The following is a 21,618-nucleotide window of genomic DNA, read 5'->3' as shown; positions in this document are numbered from 1 at the left end:
CGGATGTTGTGTCTCTCAAGAGCCTCTGTTCTGGTCAGGTTTCTATTGAGAGATACTTTTGAATTCATGCATTCTTGTTTGGTGTAGTGTAATTATGTTATCTGGCCCCGGGAGATGATTCCAATCACATGTATCTCAAGTCATGTAGTTTATCTGTTCTAGGAGAATATGATGCCTTAGTGCCCTGATGTTGGGGGATTGTTGATGTGTTCATTTTTTAAGAGGGGTAAATAAATGGCTTTACCAAATGATTTTAATGGTAGAATAGAAAATCAAATTACCATGTATGTACAAGTAATTATTTGGTGTGTGAATTTAGCTTGTACAATCAACTAAAGTAACTCCAAAAAATTATGCTTTAGAGTGCAATTAGCAACTAAACAATTTAGAAGTTATATCTAGGTTGTTAAGCAGGATAACAATCAAGTTATAAGTAGTTTGGTCAATTTGTATAACTTTTCTATATTTCAAGTTTAAGGGGACATTTATTAGTTATTTATCTTAATTTCATTTTTTAAGATTTTTTTGGTGTGTGATTTAAGTTTTTAAAGTTAGTGTTTCAGTTTTTGGGTAGTTATGTTGAATGTGGTAAGACTCGTTATCTTACAAATGTCCAAAAATGACAATTTATAGGTGTTGTCCAATACCCACATATAAATGTTCTAATAATTGTGCACTACCACCACCAATAAAATTGCACGAGTCCTCGAATTACTATTCTTGTGTGTGTGTAGTAAATAAAATTAAAAAATCACTTACGAACCTAATAAAATCAATTTAAAGCTTTAAAGATTCACAATATCTTATTTTGTGGTTCCAAATATCATGTTAGAGATATGTGTCATCATAGACCACACTCCTATTAATATCCACTTTATTTCATTTGAAGTCTAAATAGTATATTGCTTTTCCACCTTATTCTCAACCAAATATTTCACCTTAGTCACATTTTAGCATGCTTCCCTCATGATTATCATAGTCTCCATCGTTCCATATGCATATGTAATCCTCTCCAATGAACCCAAGGTATTTACATGGGTATTTAAGTTACACCAATATATCATTTATCTTTTCAATTTGCACTAAATGTATTGGTTTGATTTGTGACTTCTTTATGGCCTCTATTTTTCAACCATTTGATTATGTGATTTCCATCATTCTTCAAGTTGAATTTTTTCTATTCCTATGATCTTATATCTCTCCCATCAATGTATACATGACTTCTCTATTTCAAATTCTTTGAATAAATTTCAAATATAAAAGCCCCACTATATACAATTTTAGGAAATCGTAAGTATTGAGGATTTCATTCACAAAATCCTATCTATATATTCATTAAATCATGTATATTCTAAAAACATTTACGTTTAGGCTTTTATTTTCAAAAGGTGTAAACTGTGTATATTTTGAAATCATCTATATCCAAGGTTTAATTAAAAAAACTTTGTATGTATTCCTAAAATTATGGGTATTCTTTGGCAATGAGGTAATGAATATTATAATATATTTCAATAAGTGATAAATGACAAATAGAATTGTATTTTATCATGGGCATAGTTCAAACAAATATTTCTAGGCTTCTGATTTTAACCAACCTTGCATATTTAAGGTAATGTGTGTGAGAGAGAAAGATAAATTATGACCTGAAGATGTATTATACCTATATTTATTTCAATTCACTTACCAACAAAACATAGTGTCTACAAGTAATGTAGATGGTATTTAGCATTCGCTTCTACAATCAACTAAAGTAACTATCTGTGGCAATTCAAAGGAAAATACTATCCATGATGCCCTCACCATGGAGGTGAACTCTGTTGGAACTGTAGTTTCTCCCAATCACATGGAAAGAACTGTAGTTCTTTGTCTGAGTCAAATTTAAGAGTTAGATAAATAAAGATTTGTATGAAGTTTTTATGTGTTTCTAAGACCTCTACCTCTATATGGAAAGATAATTTGTAATAAATTATTGTCCTTGATCATTAGAATTGCCCTTTGATCAAGCGATCAATAATTTTTTTTTATCTAGTGCCAACACCAAAATTACCGGTAAAGAAAGGCCCTGACCCCAGAGAGATGTGTAACATCCACAATGAGGAGTTTGAAGAATCTAAAAACATAGAAAGATGTGTTGGAAAGGTTTCTAAATTTGACTATGTAAAAAATTTATCAATATTTTGGATTACTCCATGATCCAATATAATAGTGAGATAGCCAGAGAAGAGTAATGAAAGGATGATACTTGGGAAAGGCTGCAAAAAACTAAAGAACTATTATATTACTCTACGATCTCAAATCGACGATATCTCCTCTTCCAAATCCTTTTTTCTTGTGAATATATTTTGAATTTTTTCTCTGTTCCACTTTAACAATTTATGCTTTATAGCTTTCATCTTAGAGACAAAGCATAACAGTTTTGACCCTACGAAGGTTTCCTCCTGCCACCACTTTTCTATGATATCAAAAAATTTCTCATCCTTAAACCATATATTTTCAAATTTAAATGGACTTTGCCTCGGTTTTTGTTCCTCCCCAATATCCAAAATCACCGGATAGTGATCTGATCCTGCCTTCGCTAATATATTTGCAACCATCTCTCCTTTACATTATAGTATATCTCCTTTGAAGAAGAATCTGTCTAACTTTTCTGCTATATTGCTAAATCCTTTACGTCTATTATTCCATGTGAATATTCTATTTCCACATTTTATGTCTATTGGGTTATTCCTTTGAGCCCATTCACCAAAGCTTGTTTGAGCTTGTAGTTCTCTTCGAATGTCCCCTTTATTTTTTAATAAATGCAATATCGCATTAAAATCTCCCCCTATAATAGTATGTGGGAAGTCATTATTGCTACAAAATATATCGAATTCCCTCTAGAGCTCTCATTTTTTATCAGTTGGTGTTGGACCATATACATTGATCACTCCAAAATGTAGATCATTGTTTATAATTTTCAGTAGGCCTGCCATCCAATTTTCTTTTTCTACTACTGAATCCACTAAAACCCTGTTAGGATTCCATAATATTGCCAGACCTCCTGCAGCCCCAACTGCTTGAACTGCCCAGACTACCCATGCCCCCAACAACCTCTTAAATCCTTCCATTTCCTCCTTATTCAATTTTGTTTCTTGAATAAACACTACCTCAAGTTGATACATTTTGATCCCGCGCTTGATTAAGTGCCTCTTGTTAGGGGCATTTAAACCTGTTTCCCCCATATTTGTCCTACATAAAATTTGAACTTCAAATCAATCTCAATGTTGAGTAAAGGTCCAATGAGTGTTTACGCATAAGTAATGAACACATTGTCCAAGGTCATTACTAGTTAAAATACGAAAAATGAAAGAATTTTGAGAATTACCATAAATTGAGGGAAATCGTTTGACAGTTAGGATCTAAACGTCATTTTATATCGTGTGGCCAACTTTCACCTGAACCCAATTCATACTTCATCATATTTTAAACTTTCAATTTTTGGTGTCCGTTGCTCCCAAATGATTAAAATATCTCATTTAAGGCTTCGTCACGAGGTGTAAATAATTGTGTGGACCTTTTTCCCTTTCATTAACATGTGTTTCGAATTTCGGGACCTAACTCCCTACCGTTTGAAAGTTATGCCATTTTTCTCCAGCCAAAGCGATATATTTAAAATATTTAAATTATTTCTCAAATGATAATTTAATATTTTAAATTATTTCAATATGTTTGGTCATTTGCGATAAGAAAATCATCTTCAGACATCGGTGGCATTCCTCCTTGATTCATTCTCAACGAAAAATGGTTTCCAAGGTGTAAAGGATAGCTCGTTGAAGCACAAGGTTAGAAATGCTCACTTTTTGAGCATTCTTAACCTCATTTCTTAACCTTTTGCCAAAAAGGTTAGAAATGCTCAATAACCCATATTTGCTCACTTTTTGAGCATTTCTAACCTCATATCTTAACCTTGCGGGTCCCACTTTGTCGAAGAAGGTTAGATATGATCAAAAAGTGAGCATTCTTAACGTTTTTGAATAAGAGTTTTAAAAAAAAAAAAAAAGAGCTTCAACTAGCAGGTTATGAACATTCATCAATGTACTAAAAGAAGCACAGACATACCGAAAATGGAATATAGATGCGAAGTCTGAAAGGCATAGATTGTCAGAATAAATGAATGCCTTTAGCTGAGGTTGAGTTAATCTACCGCGATGTTCATCATAGCATAGAGGATCAAAGAACTTTGTCAGGCGTGGAGTTGCAGCTACTTGGTATGATTGATATGCAGATTATAGGGGCGTAGCTGCTGTTTTGAGAAAATGTACATAAACTGTTTTGGGAGACCACCACAGTCCATGTGATAGTGCAACCATAGACCAAGGAATTTACTCTTTGACAAGCCATCACAAAGGAAGAGAATGTCACCAGCGAATGCAAACCATGGCAGCCCAGACAATGCATGTGAACCATTTGACAGAATTCCTCAAAGAAATGTGGTCTCATGGAATCCGATGAATACAGGATATGCATGGAATGGAGTTTGCGAGGAAGCTCTCAAAGTGTTTGGATTAATGCCGCTCATAGGTGTTTAACTGTTTGAAAGACCGCCTCAAGGAGATATGGAACACGTCAAATGCAAATCATGTGAGCCTTGACGTGGCATGTGAACTGTTTGACAGAATATCGTGGCAGATAAGAATTCACCGGGGAAGCATAGGAAATGTGTTTGACAATGCATGTTAACTGTTTGGCATAAGTTCCTCAAAGAATATCGAGATTATCAGCAGTGCACATACACTATTTGGCGTCATCCCTCACAATTACGTGGTCAAGGCATGATAATGTGACAAGGTGTGTGAACTAAATGTTGTTTCCAGCAGAGCTGGTCTTTGATATCAATTTTTTTATGCTGCTACAAATCGTGGGAAATGTGGAATGCACAGACAACGCACGTGAATAGTTTGACAGAATTCCTCAAAGAAATGTGGTCTCATGAAGTGCGATGATTGTTGGATGTCTACCAAATGCAGACTGTGGGCATAGGGAGAGCGCGGACAGCGCACGTGAATAGTTTGACAGAATTCTTCAATAACCGAAGAGAGGAGATAAGCGCCCAACTAACCTATGGGGCACCATCATTAGCAAGCTACCCTCATCTGAACAAAGTGAAGTGTATCCACGCGGGATCGACAGGGATGAGTAGCGGAAACCAGAGACCTACCAAGAAATCAAATGTAGACGCACAGACCCACGCATGCAAACAGTTTGACATAATTCCTCAAAAAAAGGTCATCTCGTGGCATGTTGTGATCAAAGAAACGTGGTCTCATCACACCGATTTCCACAACCTTTTCCAACATTCTCCCTGCGTGTGGAAAATGGATATTCGTGAAATGTATTTGCGTGGAGGCATATCGATGAGGAAATTTTTGTCAGGTATTGAGTTGAAAATGCTCTGGCAGACGTGCATGAGAAATGGAAGGGAATTATTTGACAGAATGTTGCGAATACATGTCATCTTATGGCACACGATAATGTCAGATTTGCACAAACTGAATTTGGTGAAAAGATTTCAAAAATTATCAAACAAATGCAATTGTGACAGGTGGATCAAATGGTATAGGTGCAGCCACGGCTAGGAAATTTGTGGCAGAAGGTGCTTATGTGTACGTTGTTGACATCGATGAAGAGGGAGGGGTTAAAGTTTGTCAAGAGCTCGATGGGAATGCTTCATTTGTGAAGTGTGAAGTGACAATAGAAACCCATGTGAAAGGGGTCGTAGATCGAGCGATGGAGGAGAAGGGGCATCTAGATATCATGATGAACAATGCAGGTATATTGCACACTCATGGTAATTCCATCGCATAGGTCTCTGTTGAGACTTGGGAAAGAGTGATAGCTGTGAATGTTACAGGAGCTATGTTAGGAATGAAGCATGCTGCAAGGGTCATGATTCCACGCAACTCTGGTTCCATACTCTTCAATTGCAGTGTTTTGGGACTGATGAAGACAGATAATGCCTTTCATGGTTACATGGCTTCCAAGAATGCTCTATTGGGGTTTGATGAAGAGTGGTGCAGTGCAGTTGGCAAAGGAAGGAATATGTGTGAATGCTATGTCATCCTTTGGGATTGTGACAAAGATGATTGAGGAGTGGCTAATGTGTGGGGTGATTTGAGATGACAAGTATTTTTCCCAAGATGCTTGTTGAGATATGACAGGTGACAATGAAAATGAAGGAAAGAGAATTAGTCATACCTAATGCAAGCTTTCCCATTATTATTCAAGAAGGCATTATGTTCATAGAAAGGAAAGGTGCTTAGCAAATGCAGTTAGAATGTATGATTCGGGCATGTATTGGAAAAAGACATAATGGTCATCTTGACAAATCAAGTAACTTGCACTTTCTTTGGAAATATTGGTTTTAGGTTACCATTTTGGTAAAGGTGACTTTTTGTCACTCATTGTAACTAAAGGTTAGGAAGTTGACTTTTTCTACACATAAGTGTGTAAGTTACTAACTCTTTGAAATTCACACAGAAAAGAGTTAGTTATTAACCCAGGATAGAGCTAGTTACTAAGGTGGTTATTCTGGGAAGCCTATAAATACAAGGCTATTGGTAATCTAAGAGGGGGAGACTTTTTACAAAGGGAAAAATTCTGCTGGAATTCCAGAAGAAACTTGTAATGACATTTTGATTTGCACTATGTATAGAAAGGATTTTGGACTTGTATATTTCCAAAAGGATAATGAAGAATACGTCTTAGTTCATATGTTCTAAATGTATTCATGTGTTATTATTGTCGATTTCTCGTATGTCAAATTGGTAGTCTTTTTTATGCATATGTGATTTGTACAATTGATGTGATGATGCACAAGCAACCTTTGGTATCTCAGTTTGAATGTGTCGAAGTATCTTATCTCTGCGTATGTTGAGATTTGGTTTGCTTCTTTGTTGTCATCTCATGGCTAAGCATATTGCGTTACAAACTCCCCTCGTAATTTGTTGCGAATGTTGAGAAATCTCAGTTGATGGTCGTATGTCTATTGTTGGGGTTTCTATCTTTATTTCCTTTTAGTTATATGTTTTCTCCTTTATGTACTTTCAGGTTAAAAGTACACAAAAATCCTAAACACCCCTATCATACGAGGGAGTTGCCCCTCTCAAACACAGAGGAAGATCGTGTTTCACAGAACGATCTCTCCAACTGTTGGAACGTTGTCACTGCTTATTGGGCAAACAGGGTCAGTTTCAGGTAAACGACTGCAGTGACAAATCTGTTTACCAACAAAATCCCCGACATTCCACGTGAGGAGCTTCATGTTTCTTTGGGAAGGATCTTCCCCTTCCCTGCATTCAACATGGATTTTATTTTAGTCTAATCTATTGCATATCCATTTGTAGGAACTACAAAATGGTCAACGCTTGCAGTTTCATACTTTAACATATCTATGTGACCTTATTTTTAGGTTTTTTGCATTTTACTAACACTTCCTCTATGTTGCACATTTGGTCTTGATCATTTATCAACATTGTGTCATTCTTCTACTTTCTCTCCTTCAATTGTTTCAATTTAAGTCTTATCGATGCCAATCTCAATTGTCATTTCATGATCATGATTAGCTATCAATGTCATAAAATCAGCATTTTTAACCTTAATCAATTTCGATTAGCATCCACCTCAATCAATACCAATCAATTTGCAATTTCATGTCATCAATCATTATCAATCAATTATTCGTTATCAATAATCAATCGATTTTCCATCAATTATTTATCTTTGTCAATTTTCTTTGTCAATTCAATCATTAAATCCTTATCTTGATCATGTTAATTATTTCATGACATCATCTTGACTTATGTCTCTCTCCTAAGGTTTAATAATTCTTTAATTATTAGTCCTTTTCTAATATTTCTCTTAGGATAAATGAATTTATTCATTTACCCTGTGTCTTGTGTCACAATTAAATATTTTATTTAATTGGCTAATTTCCCTTTTGTGGACTAATTAATAAATGAAAAGTTATTGATTATTCCCACATTTCTCTCCCTTAATTTTCTCCTAATTTTTTCATAGTTTGTCATCCCTTATTTCATGCTTCCCATTTCCTATATTTTCTCCCACCATTTCTCCGCTAATTTTTCTCCACCTTTTGCTCAAATTATGAAGCTATTTTTGTGCTCAATTTTGCCATAAATTAATAAGCTATTTTTGCTCCAATTAATGAGCAAATTTTGAGGCCAATTTATCATAAATCATGAAGCATAAATCTCACTTCAATTTGTCATATTTGGTCATAGGAATTTTTCATATTTTGTCATATCAATTATGTCATTTTTTAATCAATTTGCTTATTCCATTTGCCTTGACTTTCTCATGTCATTTTGGAGGCAATTTTCTCTATAAATTGATTTAATTTTTTAATCATTTAAAAAAAATCACAATTTGACTACCCTCATGTTGTCATTTTCATTTTGCAACTTTGCTTTCAATCACACTTGCACTTGCAGGTGAAACCCACATAATTTGGAGGCGAAAGAATAACAAATGGAGTCCAAGGAAGGAGATTTTTGCATATGGTTGATGTTTTAATTTTGAAATCTTGTCTTTCTTCCTCTATTGAATGTGATAGGATCATTGTCTTAGCTTTTTATGTTTTGTGGTTGCATAACTTAGGCTTTGATGCTTTTCCTATTTTCCTACCTCACATTTTTTGGTGAACCCGATGTGAACATGTTAAATTTGATAATTTTGGAAGTCTAATATTTGCATGTAGGTTTTATGAACTAATTTATTGTTGCATGCAAGTTTCAAGTATTGATTTGTTGTTGCATGCAGGTTTTACTTGAGAATCTATTGTTGCATGTGGGCTTTATGGAGTCTAAACAAGGATTTATGCAGGATTTTTTAACATGCAAATGAACAACAACAATTTTTTCACAAATCCTAATTAGGAGGTTTTAATGAACAACAATTCTTCACATGGCTTAATTAGGAGGTTTTAATGAACAATAATTTTTCACATAGCCTAATTAGGAGGTTTTCATGAACAACAATTCTTCGCATAGCCTAATTAAAAGGTTTTAATGAACAACATTTTTTCACATAGCCTAATTAGGAGGTTTTAATCAACAACAATTCCTCACATAGCTTAGTTACGAGGTCAATCAACAAAAATCTCTCATTACAATATACTAAGGGTTTCAAAATGAATCATCACATAGTCTAATTAGGGGATTGAATGAACAACAAATGCTTATTTCATTTTATAAGGTGTTAAAATTAATCCCACAATCTTCATCTACCTTTCCAAGTAGGGGTACAAATTGGACATTTTATTGATGATTTGTGCAGCATATTGACATTTGTGGGAAAAATATTTCATTGAAACTACTAATTGATTTGGTGCAAGACGTGGTCAAAGATTCTTATCAAAACTGAGTGCTTGTGATTTTTAGAGTAGTTGCACACTTCAATTTTTCTAAAGGTTAATGAACACCATGTTTGCCATGTTTTATTTCATTTTTCTCGTGTTTTTTTACCTTTAGAAGTGGGCTTGCCTCCATATTTTTCTGGCACTTCACACATACATTGGTGAGAGGGAACGACCCAAAGTGGTGACGAGATAAGGCCAAGCTTTTCCAAACCACTCTAAATAACTATGTGTGTGATGAAAGTTGCAAGCAACTGGTGCTGGAATGGCATAGTGACGATTAAATTCGTCGAATCTATGCCCACCTAAACGGATGCCTTGACTAAAAACCTTTATGCTTAGAGACCAAAAACCTTCTAGTCATTGGTACAAGAGATCGGACCTCTGATGTCATTTCACACTTTTACGGCTCTTAGTAGAGATACAAAGTTTGTCATGGGGAGTTTTCATGGGAAATGATGATGGGTTGCCCCAGAGAAGTGAGTGTCATAGAGGGGAGCCAATGGGGTCAAGCATCTAAGTATCTACTTTGAGTAAGCGTAGCTGGGAAACCAAGTGAGATCCAATGACTATTGTCATCGCCAGACATAGGATTTGTTGTTGAAGATGCATGATTGTCTTGTGTCAAATTCAAACAAACATCTTGTCTTATATGCTTATCAAAGGTTGAATTGAAAAAAAACTCTCAAAAGTGATCATAATCAATAAACAAGCATCCAAACAAAATTCTAAAAAAGTCAAACTTGGTCCAAAGAACTTCAAAGTATTCATTCAATAATTTACAAATATTTTATAAAAATGGCTTGTTAAAAGATCGGGTACCCTTGTTTCAACATTCATGTCACTTACAGCTAGGTTTTGCATAGTCCAACTTAGGTCTTAGGACATATTGTCATCTTCCTTCATTTTAGTCCATTTCATTGCAAGCAACCTCATTTTGCACTTAGGTTTAAAAATCATTTCCCTAGGTCTTCATTGCATTGTCATACCTAGGCTAGGTTTTCACTTAGGTTGCAGCTTGCATTATCATTGTCATCCCAAAATTATATCTCCAATTAGGTCATATTATTCCCTTGCATATCCTTCTCTTGCATTAGATCACATCATTGCATAGTCCAAAACCCTTGGTCTTCTCTTAGGTTATCTCTATCACATTTGCATGCATATCCTACAATTAGGTCATATCATATTCCAAAGTTTTGTCCTTAAGCTCATATCATAACCCTAGCTCATATCATTGCATAATAGCCTTGATTCATTTTATACCCTTAGGGCATTTCATTTCATGTCCTTCAGTCATATTCATATAATATCTTGGGTCCTTATCCTAGGTCCTCATCATTATCATTGTCCCCTTTGCATTTAGACTTAAAATTTGGTTTTGCCAAACTTGAAAATTTAAAACTTTAGATTAAACCCTAAGTTGTTGTTAGGGGGTCTTGACCTTGTCCAACATTTGTCCTTTTGTCATCAATATCATTTTGTTAAATCTAGCTTAGTATCCAAGCGTATAGGTGAGACATTGTCAATTTGTCCTATTGTCATTTTGTCCTTTGTCCTATTAAAGTCTTGACTTCATTTCAATTTCCTAAGGGTCACATCTTTAGGTTTGCATTCCAAGAGTTTGTCCAAACCTCAAAAACAATAAAAAACATAGGTTGCACTTTATCCCTAGGTTGCATTATCATCATCTAAGTTGCATTTAGTTGTATACCCTTGTCATTCCAAAAATTCAAAAGTCCAAAAACATAAGTGGCATTGTCAATGATCTAGGTTGCATTAGCTGCATACATCATCCTTAAAATTCAAAAATCCCAAAAACATTGCATAGTGACATGTCTATTGAAACAAGGTTCCAAGCTCCTATGATGCAACAAAGTTTGACATATCAACCGATGATTGGTCCAATTAATAACACAATGCAATCAAGTTTTAATCCAATGCAATCATAATTCTATCCAACCCAACAACAAGGCAATATAATACAACCAAACTTTAATCCAAATGTTGGTCCGCCTGCAAACATGCCACGAGAGTATGGAATTGTTCAATTAGGACAACCATCACATTTTGAATCAAGTTTTATGCCAATGCAACCAAGATGTGGCAATGTTTCACCAATGCCACCAATGAATGTGTCGCCAATTTTTTATTCAAACCAATTAAGTCAAGGTCCCTACGTACAAAGACCCTTGGAAAATGGTGAACACATCTTTCATCTAGATTATGGTTATGTTTGAGGTCAATCATTACCAAACTTCCAAGAAGAGGCGGATTCAGATGACGAATCATACACAGATTCTAAAGTTATTGAGGCAATGAACAATCCTGAGTTTGTGGAAATTTTGGACAAAGAAATCTTAACCAATCCTCAAAAATACTTACCATGCATTATAAGAGACCTGGCCTCAAGTCCTGAGCATCGATCTTTCATAACTGACACACACCTACAATGGGCCTTGGCATGTGAGTAAGCAAATTGTGTCCCACAACAAGTTCAAACAAATCAAGCCCAAAATCAAAACCCAACCATGTCAAAACCTTGCAAGGATTCAAGTGCTTCTCCAAAGAAGGGTAGTTCTATTACAAAGCTCTTTAGAGAGCCCTAAGTGACTTTTTCAAGAAAGATCAAAATCATACACTTATGTCTAGCAATGGCTCACTCCCACATAAACAAATTGACTCTCTAGTGGTATCTATTCCTACACCTTTTGAAGCTTTGCAAGAACCTCCCATATCATCTCCTAAAGTTTCACAAGAGTAATTTCCACCATTGCCTTCAAATGATACACCTAATGATGCATCCTCTTAAGGGTTGTCTGCAACAGAAATACATGCTAATCTATGTCTTTATACAAATCCCTTGTACTATTTGGAAATGCAAGATTCAATGCCACCAGATGCTTCTCTTTAAGAGAGTTCCATACAAATTCCATCCCTCTCATGTCAAAGCATTTATTCCTTGCCAAAATCCCCCATGCATATTCAAAATCATACCCCATGTCAAGAGGATGATTCGGACCACGAAGAAATAAGTCTTGAAATGGATCAAGATCAAGACCCTAAAACTTTTCCATTGCATACTACATTTGACCAATATCTCATTTCCTTTGATGACCCCCCTATTCCTATCCAAGAACATAATGCCTTTCTACGTCCTATTGGTATTCCACTCCTTGACCAAGATCAAGATCTCCCTTCCATTCTTCCTAATAATCCCAATGAAAGTCAAGAGAAAAGCACCTTTAAATAGGAATTCAATAATCTTCCTACTTGTCAAGATCAAAGTATCCTTTTATTTCCATGTCCACCACAGGATGTTGTCATCCCTCCATCCCCATGTCCTAATCCTCCATATACAATCCAAAACCTCATTTCCTTTGATGATCCCATTATTCCTCCCATTCCATCTCATGCAGTGCTTGTTATTGATCCTAGTCCCCCTCATGATCCTAACATATCGGTGTAAGATGTTCAAGAATCCCCTACATGCACAATGGGTTCCTCCACTTTGGTCCAGTCTAATTCACTTCACGATCCCATCATGGCATATCCACCTCATAATGGTCTCGCGTCTTTTTCCCAAAGCAAAGAGTATCATACAAGTCAAAATATTCATAAAGGCAAAGGGGTAGACCTTCACGAGAATGAACCCCTCCATATTAAAGAAATTATTAATGGTCATGGCCACAGTGACAATATTCAAGACATTGGTGTCCCTCCACCTAAATCCAAACATATGCCTCGCCCTTCATTCCTTCCATCCATTTTAGGTCCTTATATCCCTTCATCCCATATTCAAGGTTAGAAAAGGCACACATCCTTGAGCACCTTCCATCCATCCAAAAGACCTCCATTTCATTCCTATACATCCATACATTCCTTTCCCCCTCCAATCAATTTGGATTCCAAGCATAAAGGTCATAAGTCCAATAATCTGCATGTAGTCAAGGATCAACATGTCCAATCTAATCGACATGTCAAAATGAAGAAAAATATGATCCAAAAAGAAAAAGAAATGTCCAAAAGACCACAAAGGCCCACTAAGAAAAATAAATAGTTAAAATCTATATGGGTTCGTAAATCCCTTGTGCAAGCAATGCGTTATAAGGAACCACAAAAGAATGAAAAAACAAAAACCATGTGGATTCCCAAGCGGCTCCTTGAAGCACAACATTCTAAAGAGAAATCCAACTTGTTATCCAAAATTGCTATACATCCATCCAAACCTTCAAATCTATTCCTCCACCACCTTCTTCATCCATTTTCGGTCCTTATGTCCCAAAATTCATAGCTATTCCTCCATCAAAATCTCAAAATTAAAGATCTACTATTCCTCCATCAGTCCACTACCCCTCAAGGTATGTGCAAATGCTGATATTGCCAATATTTCTATCTGCTCAAGCACAATTCTTCCAATACCCTATCCATTATCCAACAACTCTTTTCCATCCTTTCATCCATCCTATCCAATCCTTGGCCTAAATCCATATTTTCATTTTATTTCCATGTCATTATCCTACCAACGTATTTGAGTATGCTTTTAATAGTCATTATCCATCTTTAAAGGCTCTTATCCAAACAACAAGATTCTTGAGTCTTTCTTCCATCCCCTATCTTGTGTCCATTTTCTTCCAAAAAACAAAAATGAAAAAAGCAAAAAAAGGAAAGAAAAGCAAAAAAAAGCAAAAAGGGAAAGTAAAGAAAAATAATTCGTCCATTAGTGAAAACCTGGCAAATAGGCGCCTTGGGCAAGTACCATAATGAAAACCTGGAAAACAGGCATCATGTGTAAAATATAAACTTCTTGCATACCATACTTGCGGGCAAGTTTCATTTATTTTATCCTATCATATCCTATTTCCCTTCAATCCTTCATTATCCTATTGTACCCCTATCATACTCTCCATTATCCTATCATCCCTCATGTCTATATTCCCATTTCCACCTTTGATCTTGACAAGGTTGAGGATCTTTATGTCATACATCCTCTTCGTAGCTTCCAGTCTATCATAGCTTTTGGACTTTATCCATTGGCTTATGACAACCTTTCGTCCATATTCCTTGGCTTATGTACAAAAGCGTTGTCATGTTTTTGATTGATTTTGGATGTTTTCTGATGTTTTTTGGATATTTGTGAGTGTTTTTTAATGTTTTTGGTATTTTGTGAGACAGTTTTGAATGTTTTTGGTATTTTGTGAGGCAATTTTGTATGAAGAACTCAATTAATCACAAGTAATGCAAAATCCACTTCCATCAATAGGTTAAGAGCATTGCCCCCAGTTTAGACATGACTATGAAAAAGTGGGATGCAAGATGTACGAAGTCCTATCCTTGATTGCAGATCAATAACAAGCCATGGCTTTGACTGATGGATGAGTGGAGGTAATGAATGTGATCACAACAAGTCTGAAAGACAATGGAGCCATAGCTTTTACGAGTGGCACCTGTTTGTCAGGTTTTCACCATCGGACTTACCCAAGGTGCCACTGGAGTGGTTGTTCATCGTTTGGATGCATGATTTTTCTTTACTATTTTCATTTTTTTGTATTTTCTTCAGGACATTTATCTAAATGTTTTTGGTGTTTTTCTGATATGTATGGGAGCCTGATGCTCTGTACAGTTTATGTATAAAACCGTTTGAGGTGCATGTTGTTGATTGGATATGCCAGTGGTTCTCCTTCTGAAGTAGCCAACTGATATGCCTTGGACCCAAATACGACAATGATAACATATGGACCCAGCCAGTTTGATTCAAACTTTCCCTGATGTTCTCTGTTTGGTTGGTTACAAAGATTCTCTCAAAGAACAAGATCACCTACCTCAAATGTACGAGGTCTCACTCGGTGATTATAGCTTTTGCTCATTCTTTGTTGATAGGATTTGAGGTGATTCTATACAGCTTGTCATTTCTCATCAAGTATTTCCAAGTCTTGAAGACATGATACTCTGCATGCTTCATCATCTATGAGATTATGCAAGGAAACTCGTAGAGATGGTATCTCAACCTCAATAGGTAAGATAGCTTCTACTCCATAGACTAGTGGGTAGGGAGTTGCACCTATAGGGGTTCAAATGCTAGTTCGATACGCCCATAGTGTTGGATTTAATTGAACATGCCAATCACGGTCGGCATCATTGAGTGTATTCTTGAGGATTCTCAATATGTTTTTATTTGATGCTTTGGCCTAACCATTGCCTTGTGGGTAATAGGGAGTGGAAAAGCGGTGTTGGATGTGAAACTTCTCACGGAGTTCACGGACGTCCTGATTTTTGAAAGGAAGCCCATTATCTATGATGATGGACATGGGTACACCATACCAGCAGATGATGTAATTAAGGATGAATGAGGCAATCTACTTGTCGGTGACTTGGGTAAGTGGAATAGCTTCGATCCACTTTGTGAAGTAGTCGGTGGCGGTAATAATAAATTTGTGGTCGTCGGATGAAGATGGATGGATTTTACCCACAAGGTCAAGTCCCCATTGACAAAAAAGCCATGGTGTTGTGATTGGTTGCAATTCCTATGCTGGTGCATGTATCAGGTCTCCATGAACTTGGCATTTCTTACATGTTCTGACAAAATAGTAGGAGTCTTTTTCCATGGATGGCCAATAGTATCCAACGCGTATGAACTTCTTTGCCAGGGAAGGACCGCTTGCATGAGTTCCACAAATTACTTCATGTACCTCTTCCAAGGCCTTTGTTATCTCATCCTATTCTAGACATTGAAGGAGAATACCATCAAGACTGCATCGGTATAGGGTTTCAGCAATGATGGTATATCGAGCGGTTTGGTGAATGAAGGTTTTTGTGTTGGTTATTCGATTGGTTAGGAGGAAGTATGTGATCACGTAGATAGGTGTAGTACTCACCGTACCATGGGGATTCGGAACTGACGAGGCGACATATCATCTCAGATTCGGGGATATCATTAGCGGGAATCCAAAGTTGTTCTACCAAGAACTCATAATATGTTGAATTATGTGGAAGATTGAGGAGAGATGCAATGGTAGCCATAGCGTCAGTAGCTCAATTCTGATCTTTGGGTATCTTCTCAAAGGTGATAGTAGTAAATGATGTTTTTAAACTGTCCACCATTTGCTTGTACAGCATGAGTTTATCATCCTTGGTCTAATATTCATTGGTTACTTGTCGGATGACCAGTTGGGAGTCACCATATATCTGTAACTCTTTCAATTTCCATTGTATGGCTAGTCTGAGTCTTGTGATCAAGGCCTCATATTCGGCTATGTTGTTTGTACATGGAAATGTGAGCCTATAAGACTTCGAGATGTTGTCACCTTGAGGTGTGATAAACAGATTGTCTGCCCCCGAGCCATGCCTAGTGTATGAGCCATCAAAGTATAGTTTCCATGGTTGTGTTGTTGTGATCATGAATATCTCTTCATCCAAAAAATTGGAAATGAGAGGATGATCGCTTATGAGGGGTGCATCGGCCAACTAATCCGCAATAACTTAACCCTTGATAGCCTTATGGTCCACATACTCAATGTCAAATTCACTTAGAATCATCACCCATTTGGCCAAGCGGACTGTCAATGTTGCTTTGTTGAGTAAGTACTTTAGTGGATCTATCTTTGCAATGAATTTTACTTTATGTGTTAGCATGTAATGCCTTAGTTTAGTGGCTGCAAATATTACTACTAGGCAAGCTTGTTCAATAGGTGTGTAATTGAGTTCATAGCCAACCAGTGTGCAAGAGATGTAGTAAACAACACATTCTTTCCCTTCTGCATTGTGTTGAGCCAATAGCACTCCCAAGGTTGTATTTGTTGCTGAAATATAGAGCAAGAGAGGTCTACCTGGATCTGGTGGGATCAGCAGCAGTGTATTCATGAGATAATCTTTAAGCATCTGGAATGATTGCTAGCATCTGGCATCCCATTGAAAGTGGATGTTTTTGTGTAACAGGTGTGTAAAGGGGTGACACTTATCTGCCAGTTGTGCAATGAATCTTCGGATGGATTGTAGCCGCCCTTGTAATGTCCTTAGCTGACTGAGTTCCTTAGAAGTGGCATGTCCATGATTGCCTTGACTTTTGTTGGGTCGACCTCAATGCCTTTGCTTGAGATAATGTATCCTAGAAGTTTCTTTGATGTTACTCCAAAGACACATTTCTTTGGGTTGAGTCGAACATGATACTGTTCTAGTCGATCAAAGATTTTATCTAAGATTTCTAGATGACCTTCTCGTGTTAAGGATTTTGCCAATAAATCATCGACATAATCCTCCATGATGGTATGCATCATATCATGAAATATGGTGGTCATTGTTCTTTGATAGGTCGCTCCTGCATTCTTTAGACCAAAAGGCATTACATTCCAGCAGTATGTTCCCCATGGACATGTGAAGCCTGTCTTATGTTGATCCTCTAGTGCGATCTTTATCTGGTTGTACCCTAAAAAGCCATCCATGAGAGAAAGCATGACATGTCCTATTGTTAGGTCTACGATAATATCAATGTTTGGTAGGGGGAATTCATCCTTAGGACATGCTTTGTTTAGATCTTTGAAGTCGGTACAGATATGGATGCCCCCATTTGGTTTGCCGACAGGTACAATATTGGAGATCCAATCTGCATAATCAATTGGTCGGATGAAACCAACATCAAAGAGTTTCTTAAGTTCTTCTTTGACTAGTACCGCAATCTGGGGGTGCATCTTGTGAAGCTTTTGTTTTACTGGTTTAGCTCCTTCTGCTATGGTGAGGTGATGCATGACTAAATCAAGATCAAGACCAGGCATGTGTGCATATGACCATGCAAAGTTCATCTGACGCTTCTGGAAAATTTTTACAAACTTAGGTTGTTCCTCTGGAGTTAAAAGAGATGGCAGATATATGTGGTGAGGAGTTTCAGGAGTCCCCACGTTGAATTCTTTTGTTTCCTCGATAAGGACCATTGATCGTTCCTGATTTGTACTAGAGGGGAGGATTTCAAACCTTTCATCCTCGGGCGCCTCAGAGAGGTTTTTGCCATTGGATACGCTCTTTCTTTTTACTTTTTTGGGATCAAACAGTGCCACCGTGTGGTTTTCACTGGAAGATCCATGTTTTATTGTAATATTTTTGCAGCTGAAAGGTTTGGCATCCGCCCCAAAGTAGGTTGTGCTATTAAGTTCAATGGCGAATCCAGCCTTGTGATCCCCGCTTGGTATGTTATCCCGTAGTTCCAAAAAGTCAATGATCACCTCATCATGTTGGAAATGGTCAAGACATGGGGGATTAGATTGGTTCCATTCGATGAGTTCAGGATGGATAATGGGCATTACCTCATCGATCAGGTTAAGTTCATAAGATGTGTCAATGAGGGTCAAGATGTTGTGGTGAAGGCTGTTCATGGTACTCTTCCTGTCAGAATCGGGTGTAGGATGTGACGTAGGGTTTGTGGAAGGTGTTTCCAGTTTAGGAACCCAAGAGGTTTTAATCTGTGCTTCTCCGTAAATAGGGATTTCTTTGTGAGGTGGAGAGGGTGATGCATCTTCCTCATCTGAAGTATTGAGCTGGATGAAATCAAATTCCCACTCATGTGAGTCGTTCTCTGAGTCGCTTTCCAATATCCGATTACTATAGCAAATCTGGATATCCTTTGAGTTAAACATTGCTGGTGTAATCGTCCTATGTACCTTTGGAGATGGAATGATTGGTGCTGCAGGAAGGATTATGGGGATCAGTGAATCTGATACGGGGAGTATCGGCATTGTTGAATCTGTTGCTTCTGCTGGAATTGCCAGTGTTGTTGATACTACTGGGGGTTCTGATATTGATAATGGTGCTATTGATATAGTTGTTGCTACTGGGGGGGTTGCTGGTTTTATTGGTGGGATCTTCAACCGTATTGGAGCAATTGGTGTGGTTCTTGGTGCTGCTAATATAATCAAAGGTGACCTCTTTATGTTTGTAGTAGACTGATATAGAGGTTTGTTGGGTTTCCCTTTGAATCTGGGTTTAGGAAGAATCTCCTTTTGAAAGCCTAATCCTCTGTTATCTTTGGGCTTTAATTCTGGCTGCAATGGCTCATGTCGTCCTTGCTTGCAAGGTCCCAAGGCACTCTGACCATCATAACCCATTCTTTGCATAATGAGAAGGCCTTTTCCATATTGATTTGTGGGAAGCTTAGCTTGTGGTATGTTTGTGGTGATAGGATCTTTATAGATCCATTCTACTAAGTCCTCATCTCTGGTCTCTTCTTCTTGACTCTTTCCAAGGATGAAAGGCATTAAAGTGCATGTTGGCTTGACTAGTGGTGTTTGAAGTAACCATTGAGGTTTACCATGAGTTCTAGGAGATGTGGGCATTTGTCCAACACAAAAGAGTTGGCTTAGATTGTACCCTCCAGGACCTTCCTCTGTCATTTTCATTTTGAGCTTCTCTTGCTTGGGTATAGTGGTGTTTGAACTGGAAAGAGAGGCTGGACTTATATATAAGGTGGACGAGATGGCTTCTCTGTTGTTAGGAATGGTAATCTCTGGTTGATGGTTGATATTGTGACAATATGCAAAAGGATTTGCATCGCCCAGGATTGTAATTTCTACACCGTTATGAGGGAACTTTAGATATTGGTGGTAGGTGGATGGAACAGCTTGCATGGCATGTATTCAAGGTCTTCCTAACAACAAATTATACGAAAGAGGAAGGTTCAGAACTTGACATATGATATACTTCACCACTAGGCCCACTCGGATTGGTAACACAACTGCTCCTTTTGAAGAATGCTCTACATCATCATAGGCTTTTATGGTTATCTTTTTGCATGGATCCACTAATTCAATTGCATATCCCAATGTTGTGACCAATTGTAATGTACAGATATATAGGCCTGCTCCATTGTTGATCAAGACTCGCTTGATCCTATGTTGGTTGATAAATCCTTCAATATGGAGTGAGGCGTTATGAGGTTGTTGGAAGGATGTATTGTCACTTTCAGAGAAAGTGAGACATGGTGATGACCTTAGACTTGGAATTGATCTGTATTTAGATTTGCAGGGACTGACGCCTCTTGAAGAGCTTGATCCAATATTGTTTTATGAGATGGGGATAGGCGCAAAAGCTCTAAGATAGATATAAGTGTGGGCGTCTTATCTAACTGTTCCACAAGGTTATACTGCTTTGGGATGGAAGGTGTGCCTTGTGGAGCTTCTTTAATGGTGATCTTGTTACGACGGTAACAACATTGCAGGTAGAGCTTGGATTTTTTATGGTAATGGTTGTAATTTTTTCATTGGCATCATATAGGCGATTCACAATGTAATTATAGACGGCTCGCATATAATCGGTTGTATCTATGTTTTGCCCTGAAGTGGAAAGACCCCTTTGATCTTGTGATGGAAGTGGATTCTTAAACATAAGATGATCATTATTTGTAGTTTTTGGGTCGTGTCCTTCAATTTCAATCTCTCCTCCATCAATAAGATCCTGAAAAAGATCTTTCAATCTATGACAATTGCTTGTTTTATGCCCTTTCCCTTGATGGAATTCACAATGGTCATTATCCTTCCACCATGAAGGTTTGACCTGAGGTTCGTAATTGGACATCTTTGGTAAAGTCACCAGATTTGAAGAGACCAACTGACATAACACTGTTTCAATAGGTTCCCCTAAGGGAGTGTATGTTCATTTTTGTTTATAATTTTGTTGGCATTGTCTTGGTTCTTCTTGCGGTACATTGTGTCCTTGATTTGGCGGGGGAGCAACCATGTTGTTCTTAGGAGGGGATTTTTGCCCCACAAATCGAACCACAGGTTGTGCACTCTTGATAGTCCTTGCATCGACAACTCCATCATTGATGATATTTTTGTTTTTATTCCAGAAGTTAGGTTTATCATTGTTGAAGCGTGGGTGAGGGTCGTCCTTTGGTTCATTGTATATCTTGATAAGCCCCTTTTTTATGAAGGCCCGTTCACATTTTAAACCCTGTGTGATCATGTCATTGAAAGAATTTGTGCCTTTCATGTCTAAATGGAATTCCATTTCTTCATTCAAGTTGGAAATAAATATTTCCACTAGCTCTCTTTCAAGTAGCTGAAGGGAACGTCTGCTAGACATTTGTCGCCATCGTTGCAGGAAAGCTAAAAATAGTTCTCCTGGTTTTTGCTTGGTGTTACACAGGTCTGCCATGGTGACATCGCGCTCTATGTTGTGTGAATAATGTGTAATGAATTTCTGGACCAGTTCTTCGAATGTCC

The 21,618-nt window shown here is 37.3% G+C and overlaps 1 protein-coding gene across 1 annotated transcript in view; it reads left to right on the top strand.

Annotated features, from left to right (window-relative positions):
- Positions 1-5,354: 5,354 nt before the first annotated feature.
- The window catches only part of LOC131055858 (momilactone A synthase-like), a 29,914-nt gene continuing 13,650 nt past the window's right edge, over positions 5,355-21,618 (top strand). The window contains exons 1-4 of the mRNA XM_057990174.2: positions 5,355-5,412; positions 5,582-5,809; positions 5,891-6,080; positions 19,168-19,316. Of these exons, the coding sequence (XP_057846157.2) occupies positions 5,355-5,412; positions 5,582-5,809; positions 5,891-6,080; positions 19,168-19,316 (625 nt within the window). The remainder of the gene's footprint in view (positions 5,413-5,581; positions 5,810-5,890; positions 6,081-19,167; positions 19,317-21,618) is intronic.

Source organism: Cryptomeria japonica, chromosome 11 (genome assembly GCF_030272615.1).
Source record: "Cryptomeria japonica chromosome 11, Sugi_1.0, whole genome shotgun sequence".
Lineage (NCBI taxonomy): Eukaryota > Viridiplantae > Streptophyta > Pinopsida > Cupressales > Cupressaceae > Cryptomeria > Cryptomeria japonica.
The sequence above is the reverse complement of the archived record's forward strand: the minus strand, read 5'-3'. Positions and strand labels throughout refer to the sequence as shown.